The following is a 9652-nucleotide window of genomic DNA, read 5'->3' on the forward strand; positions in this document are numbered from 1 at the left end:
AAGGTTACACACTTTCTATAAGCTTTTCTCTCATAAAAGGCAACTCTTACCACAGTTCGATAGTATTTTCCAGAAATTCAAGAAGTTAATAACTTCCAAGCCATCTCTTGGGTATTACCCAACATTTGGTTCTTAGGGATTCCTGGGAATTAGAAACAAATGGTGAGAGAAGGAATTAGCCTTCTTTTGGCACTGCTACTGCTAAAGAAGAGTCATCTGATTAGAATAAAAGCACAATATAACCTACCAGCACCTTCAAAGAGAGATACCCCCCACCTACCCAATACACACACATGGTTTATTAAAAGATTATGTTAGCAAGTGCTGGAAGGAGGGGTACTCTGTATTCAAGTACTGTGGTGAACATTTGTGTATTATTTTAGAGTTATTTGCTAACAGATGTTTCCCTAGTCAGAAAGAGATGCACACCTCCCGCCCCCACACTGTTTATTAGAAGATTACGTTGGCAAAGTGCTAGAATAAAGCACACTGTATTCAAGTCAAGTGCTGTGGTGAATGTTTGTGTCTTATTTTGGAGTTATTTGCTAATACATGTTTCTCTAGTAAAGTTTTTGTTCCTTGCCTATTACTTGATAGCAAAATAATTATAAAGCATACAATGAAGATTTTTGGATTGATGTTGATTATAAATGTGCCTCCATAGTTATCGTGACTATGTACAATAGGTAAAATTAAATCCCATAACTAAAATCACCGTATGGAGCAAGTGCTTATCAGATCTCCTCACCCTAGCCTTCTTCGCAGGCCTACTAACTCTTCAGTGTAGGACCAACCTTCCCACTTAAATGCTCAAGAAAAGCTGTGTGTTGGTCCTGCTGAAATATGGACAAATCTTACTTCATCCTAAATATCTGTGTGTGGACTTACCTTAATTTGGAGTTTAAAGGAAAAAAAGTTCCTCTTGTTGCAGTAAAATTCCTTTCTTCTTTTAAGGAAAAGAGAATGGGGTGAAATGTGAGAAGGGATGTGATTTTTGCACTAACCAGGTAGGTAGCAGGGAAGCTGCCCGATCCACTTCTTCTGGTCCTCACTTCCCTTCCTCAATCCCCACGTTATTAGAGCATTGCCTCCACAGAAATAAGCCCAGAGCTGACCAGTGTCAAATCCAGCATCACCAAATTCCATGGCAGCTAGGGAGTGGGTGGATGGAGGAAATGTCTTCTTGGCATCTGGGAACACTTAAAGCCTTTTTGTGGAGAAATACAGTTATCTGTAGTGGTAAGTCCTTCAGAATTATGCCTCAGTACAATCACAGGTTAAATTTATTGTTTAGGAATCTGAGCACCATGTATTTTTTTCTATAGAAAAAATTTCCAAACAACAAACTATTAAATACATTTTGGAAACAAAGACTCTTTGTAAGTTGTGACTAACTTCTCTTGTAAATTGAGAGTTAAATTCATTTCTAAGCTATGGCAGTATTTGGTATTAAGGGCGCATGCACACACACACACACACACACACACACACACACACACACACTACAGAAAATTTAAAAGACATTTTTGGAACACAGTCCATTCAACTCAGCTATATGAAATAAGCTCCCATAAGGAGCTTATGAAATCATGGGAGAATCAAAATTTTTATCTGTTTACATATTATGTGTCATTATGCATACGTATATATTAAAATTACAATTTGCCAAAACAGCTTCCTTTTATATGGATAAAACAAAGCAACACTGAAGACAAAGCATGAATGCAAGAGAAGGAAGTAATAACTACCATTTTCACTGGTACTACACCTCAGTTTTGACAATGAAAACATTAGGTATTTCTTGAAGATTATTCAAAAGATAATGCTCAAAATGGGTTTTGTAAATCATTTATTATGATTGAAAGGGAAGAAAATGATAGGAGACAAATATTACAATTAAACATCTACCATTATTCTTTTGTAACCAATCATAATAACATACCTTGAATTTTTTAAATGGCTATATAATTTCCCAGAAAATAAAATTTTCACATCATCAGTTACAGAAAATTGATTTCTTTCCATCAAAATATTTTATCTGTGCTCTATCAAAAATAAATGCCAAGTCTAAGGTACTACGGTTTAAGCTAGACTTTCACTACCGGTTTAAATTAGAAGATTGGGAGGAGGGGTTTACCAGATGGTGAATAAACTATTGCCTGAGAATAAAGCCTCACATATAAGTAACAGCTCTGCCAAGCCCTGGCTCACCACCTAATTATGAAATGGCTTTCTGGGAACTTAGAAACTCTACTGTGTTGCAGCCAAAAGGCTCCTGAGAGGCATCTCAAACTAGTAACCAGTTTATTTTCAAAAACTAATTTGTTTACTCAGTGAGTAGTTGTGGCTCAAAAGATGTAGAGGAAATAGTCAATGGAAATCTATTTCAATGGAGTTTTTTTGATCTTCTGTCATTACCAATAAAGCACAATATTACTTAAGCAATGCATTTCTTGGTTGTGCCCCTTCTAGGGATGCTAATATGGGATGGAACATTTTTAAAAGGCTTAATGTGAGAACAGTACATTGCCATAAGGAGAAAGCAGCAAAGAAGAACATATGAAGGCTCTGCCAACAAATTAACTCAGCAGCTAACATTTTTCACAAATTGGTTAAAAAAATATGACAAAGTGATAAATATGTCAAAAAATAAATACAAATATTCTATACATAAATAAAATTAAGTATACTCTTGATTACTATTACAATTGAACATTTTTATAATATGATTTTCATGTCTTATCACAGTTTCATTTTTACCATGACTACTAATTACATTGTTTTGACACATACTGGAATACCCTGATCATTTACGTACCCTAGTAAAGTAATACATTTCAAGACTCTATCAACTAAAATTTTACCTCCTTTGACAGAAGAATTATTTTCTCTTTTCTTTTAAAAAATGTTTTTGGAATTTATTTTCAAACTATAATTAGAAAGGACTGTATGAGGGGCAAAGCTTTAAGGATTGTCTTTGTTTTCAAAGATACTATTACATAACAAAGCAAGGTCAAGATGACCAAATGCAGTGAAATGTGGGGAATATTCCAGTGAACTTGGGCTATGTTGACAGCCAAGGAATGTCTGGAATCACTGTCTCATTCTAAATTTTACACTCCAATGATCTGAAAAGGTGACAGGGTATACTTTCTAATACCACATAGGAGGTTTAGGTTACCTAACTCCTGCTTTCTCATTTAATGATTCATAGAGCCAGAAGATTTACTGTACTTGCTCTAAAAATTTACCCTTCACACCACCCTGCAGCTGTTTCTTACACTGTGTACTCTACTCCTTTCCAAACACAGTATCATTGATTAAAAGCATATTTAATTACAGTACTTACTTTTTTGGCAGTGAACATTTCCAAATAATCAACTGTTCTACTAAATGAGAATTTGGAATCTCCCTTTCTAAAGATCGCCAGAATATTAAAAAGATAAATGCCATATTGAACGATGTGTCTGATGACAAGGGGGGAGAGAAATGGAAAAACTGATGAATTCTAACCCACCTATTCTAAGAGAAAATTCACATGTTGGCAAATTTTATATTTATATTTCATTGTTAGTATTCATTTAAATAATTAAGAATCAGATAAAAGAGAGTAACCCCATTGCTGTTAAAGTCTGGAACACTGGTGGGTGGATACCATGCTGCCAGGGGTAAACAAACTTCTTGGGAGCTGATGCAGCCTTTGCTCAGAGGACAAGGAATGAATGTTCAGGCTTTCAGAGTAAGGTGGGGCCTATGGTTGGTCTGCTGCTTGACAGAAGGGGCTGGCTTCCCATTGCCCTGGTCTGGGCTCCCTGGGGCCGGGCTGAGAGCAGCGCTGGAGCAGAGAGGTGGTGAAATGCTGCTTTTTGCTGATGGAAGTTATTTATGTAACTGGCGATCAAAAGAGTGATCTCAAGAATCTAAAACAAGAAAAACAGAATTGTTATACTCCTGAGAAGTTCTCATCACTTCCACAAGAGAGCAGAGGATCGGCCATGGGTAATCTTCATTTGCAAGTGCCCAGGTTACCAGAATTTTCTTCTTTCTAGAGCAAACAATGAAGTACTTCCATGTCCAGCACCATCAAGGCACTGACACATTTTTTCACTACTTCAGCCAGCAGAAAGAGTGAATCTCACAATCAAATTCAGTGGCAATATTAGGAAATGTGACAGTCAGTAATACAACTTTATCAATTATCTTAAAGCCACATCTGTGAATATACGAATTAAGAAAGTCAGTGTCATAACAACTATTTAAAGTACTGAGTGGGCCCTGATTGTCTGCACTTAATGGCTAGCTGCCTTCACTTAAGTATAAACTTAATTAAGAAAGATATCTTCCAATCTTCCATCTTTTAAAAAAGCTTCATATTCTGAAGTAGTCTCTTTTAGTCGATAATTTTAAGACAGTTAAAGCTTTAGGAAAATCAATTTCTTGTACTTCTTACTAAAATTAGAATTACATCTTAGAATGTAATCCTTGTATTTATTGCTTTTACTTAGAGATGTTCAAACTACATAGTTTGTTAAACAAGTAAAACCCTGCCCCTTTCCTCGAATGAGTCCATAAAAGCAAATAACTCCAAGTGAATAAGATAATGTGTATAAAGTACCTGACAATAGTAACTTACACACCATGACCATTTATTTTGAACTTTCTGTATACCAGGCACTGGGCTATAAGTACTTTACAAACTTCCTTCACTTAATTCTTAAGCCCAAAGAAGTAGGTAGTATCATACCATTTCTTTTTTTTTTTATTTCAGCATATTATGGGGTACAAATGTTTAGGTTACATATATTGCCTTTGCCCCACCCAAGTCAGACTTCAAGTGTGTCCATCCCCCAGATAGTGTGCACCGCACCCATTAGGTATGAACATACCCATCCCGTCCGCCCCCCTCCCACCTGCCCAACACCCGATGAATGTTACTACTGTATGTGCACTTAAGTGTTGGTCAATTAAATCATTTCTTAGACAAAGAAACTAAGGCTTGGAAAGATGAGATAAGTCAGAATTTGGACCCATGGTTGTTTGATTATAAGTAATGTCTGTTTTCCTATATGGAATGTAGTCTTTGCTCAATAAATGTTTTAGTATGAAAAAAAAAAACTGGCATAAAATTGGCAGAAAGGCTTCTACTTACCTTGGGTTTTGCCATGGCAAAAAGTAATTTTTCTGTTCGTTTCTCCTTTGAATGTGTATTGTTAATGACTACCATAAAATCATCTTGGTAACCTCCAAAGGTCATTAGACTCTTGTACACATAGCTGACTATTAACCTCTTCAAGGAGAAGAAAAAGTAAATATGTTATATGCTCTTTACTTTCAAAGAAAGATAAAAATGATTAATAAATATCTCCATGAAAATGCTGATATTAATTATGGTATAGTGCAAAAATTATTTTTTAAAAATCAAATCTATTATGATCGAAAATAGATAGTAGTGGTACTAGTTTTATTTAGGCATCATCTACCTTTACAATTAAAATACATTTTGATTCTGAAACAAATATCTCACTGCAGAAAAATTAGAAAAAAGCAAAAAAAAATAAAAAGCACCTATATTCCAGAATCCAGTGGAAAACCACTCTTAATATTTTTTATGTGTTCTTTCAGATATCTCTTATATATATTAGGTTAAGCCATATGAAACTGATACTTTATGGTTAAAATGGTCAAATATTGGCAAATATATATGGTTCACCCAGATAGATAGATTTTGAAATATATAAACAAATAATGTCATGCATACTGTTTAGCATTCTGCTGTTCTTTTTTTTTTTTTTTTGAGACAGAGTCTTGCTGTGTTGCCCTGGCTAGAGTGCCGTGGCGTCAGCATAGCTCACAGCAACCTCAAACTCCTAGGCTCAAGCTATTCTCCTGCCTCAGCCTCCCAAGTAGCTGGGACTACAGGCATGCACCACCATGCCCGGCTAATTTTTTCTATATATTTTTAGTTGTCCAGGTAATTTCTTTCTATTTTTTTTAGTAGAGATGGGGTCTCGCTCTTGCTCAGGCTGGTCTCGAACTCCTGAGCTCAAACAATCTGCCCGCCTCGGCCTCCCAGAGTGCTAGGATTACAGGCGTGAGCCACCGCGCCCAGCCTTATTCTGCTTTTTTTTAACTTAACGATTGTGAACATCTTTCCATGATAAGAGGTAATTGCATAACATCATTTTAAATGATTTTATAGACAATCTTTTATTTAATCGACATGCTGCTGCAGGATATTTAAATCTTTTTTTATTATTTAAAATGTTGATTAAGGGGGTACGAGTGTTTTTTGTTACATGGATATCTTATATAATGCTTAAGTCAGGGCTTTTAGTGTGTCCATCACCAGTAAATCATTTTTTATTTGTTAACTATCTTAAGCAATACTCCAGTGAATATGTTCAGACATATTTCGTAATGCACATACCTAATTTCTTTGGTTATAAAACCAAACAACAGGAATTTCTAGCTCAAAAAATGAGGACAATTTTAAGGAATTTTTCCAAACTCTCCTCAAGAAACGTTACACTCACTCACTTTCCCAGCACTGCTGTCTTGCTGACTGTGGATATTATCATTCTTTTAAATCTCTGCAACCTGACTGGTGAAAAGTAGAATCTCACTGTTCTAAATTGTATTAATTCGATCACTAGTGAGATTAACATTTTATTTTTTATTTTTTAATTTTTTTAGCTATGTATCCATCTCTGGAAAGAGATTAACATTTTAAACTACATTTGTTGAACATCTGTATTTCTTCTTTTGTGAATTGCCTTTGCCCATCTGTCTATTGGTGTACTCAGAATTTTCTGTTTCATAAGCCATCTGTGTCTTATATTAAAGATTTCAACCCTTTGTCACATATGCAGCAAATAATTTTCCCACTATATTTCTAAAACAATTAAAAATATATAATTTAAAGATGTACAGCCTAAAAGTAAAGTAATCTATATATTTAATGATTAGCTTGCAAGACTGAGAAGACCATTATAGCATCAAATGCCTCACAACTGCAACCTACCTGTGTTTACTCCCTGGCCTGTATGGCCACCTCCTGGGATCTAGGGAACTGGTTTACTTACTAAGGTAACTCAAAACTGGTGTACAGTTTTTTATTAACTTTAAGTCACTGATTTTATAATTTGTCTTCAAGTTATCCATTCAAGAACTAAGAGGCATTCAGAAAATATAAATTCCTTCAAAAAAGTTTTTTAGCAGTTATAAGGAGAAACAGTAATTGTAACACTACAGGACAGTTTAGTTTCTAGAAAATTTCCAGTGATCTCTGACTATAGCCACAGGTAAGAAAAGCCCACTACACTTGCAAGGTGAATTTAATAATTTCTGCCCACCAGATTAAAAAAAAAAAGAATAAAATTTTTAGTAAATAATTGGACATATAACGTATGACATAAAATCATGTAAATTTCAGAAAGTAAATGAATACATATAGAAAGCATAGTTTCACTATTTTTAATTATGTGAAAGTGCTAAGATACTGTATATGTATAAATGAACTGGCAAGTGACACTACAGGAAATTATAGAAATTGTTATAAAAGCCTTAGTGAAACTGAACTTTAACTTTGGTAATTAAAGTTTATACTTTAATGATATCTTATAAATTTTTATTTACACAGGAAACAATCTTCCTAACATTTTTAAAAAAAGTCATTTCATGAATACAACCATGATTACAATTTAATAATGGTATCTTAATATTTCCCCATATACAATGGAAACCTGTCTTGTTTTAAAATATTAAATCATAATCATAGTTGTAAAGTGACAATTCATTATATAGTATTAGGAAGAATGTTTTCTGCGTATGAGAAAAATCAGACTAAAATATCATTACCTTCTGTTTACAGTACATTGATCAATGAAAATGTTGACTCAATGCAAAACTTTAGGGTTTAATCTTACCATGGAGTTGTATTCCAAGATGCTTAAACCATCCTCATGTATAGCCAGCCACATGAAAGTATTTCCAAGTGACGATGCAGTTATGGGCTATGAAGAAGTGAAAATATACTATATTATAAATGCTAAGCAAAATTACAGAAATATTTTTCAGTCTAGATGGCCTGTAACATTTGCAATTAAACAACAACAACAAACTTATTAAAAAATCTTTCTTGGGGAAGAGCAGTGTGGTATACTGGAAAGAGCAGTGAATATGTTATTAGAAGACCTGGCTTTGAGACCCAAATCTGCCATTTATTAACATATGCATTTGGCCAAGCTACTTAATCTCTTTGAGGCTTGATTTCCTCATCTTTAACGTGGGAACAATAATGTTTACATCTTATTTTTCTTCTGTTTTAAAAGGTTGTTAATAGTCAACAGAGCTTTTAGGGTTTCTATGATTACCAAAATTCTAATGAAACAAAATATATTGATGTGCTTGATAAGGAGTGTAGTACTATTACAAAGTAAAGGATTATTATTATTGTACACTTTTCCTAAAAGTTATTAAATCTGATAGTCAATATCTAATAAAAATGGAATAAAGAGAAAGGAATGAGGAATGGGGAGTTAGTATTTAATGGGTACAGAGCTTCAGTTTAGGAAATAAAAAAGTTCTGGAAGTTTGGGTACAACCCATCTGAAACCATGGGTTTATGTATCCCTAGAGCTTAGCTCAATGTTTGGCAAACAGAATTCAGTAAATACTTAATAAACAAGCAAATGAGTGAGAGAGCAAATGAGTGAATGAAGAGAAGAAAGCAGAGTTCAGCTGCTGTTTACAACTGATTCGCCTAATGAGTCTAAGAAATGATTTGGGGTAGGGGAAAGTTAAGAAGGGGAAGGAGGGAAAAGCTTTCCTGCGTTTTCCCTGTGTGTCCCTCCATTGTTTTCTTTACATTGTTGGATATTTCTTCATTTTTTAAAAAAGCCAAATATACTAAATCTGGGGTAAATCTGGTTGGCTATGTACACAAAAGTTTTTATTATGCATCTCTCTCCCATTCTTACTTTTGCAAGAAACAACTTGGCACCAAAGAATGGCCACTTCCTGGCTACTGTCAAATAAATTCGTACACAATCAGCAGCACTGTGTCCTCGGAGGGCCATCCATCTGGTTGATAGTCGCTGGCAAAGCTGCCTAAAAAAAGAAAAGAACAACCACAACAACAAAAAAAAAACCACAAAAGCAAAAACATAAACAGTGTATCATCTTCCCAAGATAAAACTCTCCTTGAGCCAATCCTAGGCACAAATGTGATACCTAGGCATAAGCCAGGAAGAGGTTTTGTGACTCTCATCTCACCTTCGTCCATCTCTTGTCCTTTTTGGAGCATTCCTTTCACAAATTCTTATACTACTAGTGTCCTCAGCATCACCCAGGTACCCCTAGCAGGTAAATTTTAAAATTCTGAGTAACTATCATCAAACTTTAGTGTAAATTAGTTTACAAGGTAATTTCTCATGGGAATATTTTCATTTTTAAAGAAAAGTACAAGTAGTAGAGCCCAAAGATGAATCCCTAATGGTAGAATTTTAGGTACTACCACCTCTGGCTTGGAGAGATGTTGGATGCAGGGACAAACTTCTCAAATCAAATCATGAAGGCGTGGGGAAGGAGGGGCAAGGGCAACATACCTAACCTAAACATCTGTACCCCCATAATATGCTGAAATAAAAAAAAA

At 34.7% G+C, this 9652-nt stretch overlaps 1 protein-coding gene across 1 annotated transcript in view; it reads right to left on the reverse strand.

The window, feature by feature from the left end:
* Nucleotides 1–3663: 3663 nt before the first annotated feature.
* The window catches only part of PLEKHH2 (pleckstrin homology domain containing, family H (with MyTH4 domain) member 2), a 97410-nt gene continuing 91421 nt past the window's right edge, over nucleotides 3664–9652 (reverse strand). The window contains exons 26-29 of the mRNA XM_012653810.1: nucleotides 8979–9108; nucleotides 7926–8012; nucleotides 5150–5287; nucleotides 3664–3920 (exon numbers count right to left, since the gene is read on the reverse strand). Of these exons, the coding sequence (XP_012509264.1) occupies nucleotides 3735–3920; nucleotides 5150–5287; nucleotides 7926–8012; nucleotides 8979–9108 (541 nt within the window). The 3' untranslated portion in view covers nucleotides 3664–3734. The remainder of the gene's footprint in view (nucleotides 3921–5149; nucleotides 5288–7925; nucleotides 8013–8978; nucleotides 9109–9652) is intronic.

This window comes from Propithecus coquereli, unplaced genomic scaffold (assembly GCF_000956105.1).
Source record: "Propithecus coquereli isolate 6110/MARCELLA unplaced genomic scaffold, Pcoq_1.0 Scaffold43, whole genome shotgun sequence".
NCBI lineage: Eukaryota > Metazoa > Chordata > Mammalia > Primates > Indriidae > Propithecus > Propithecus coquereli.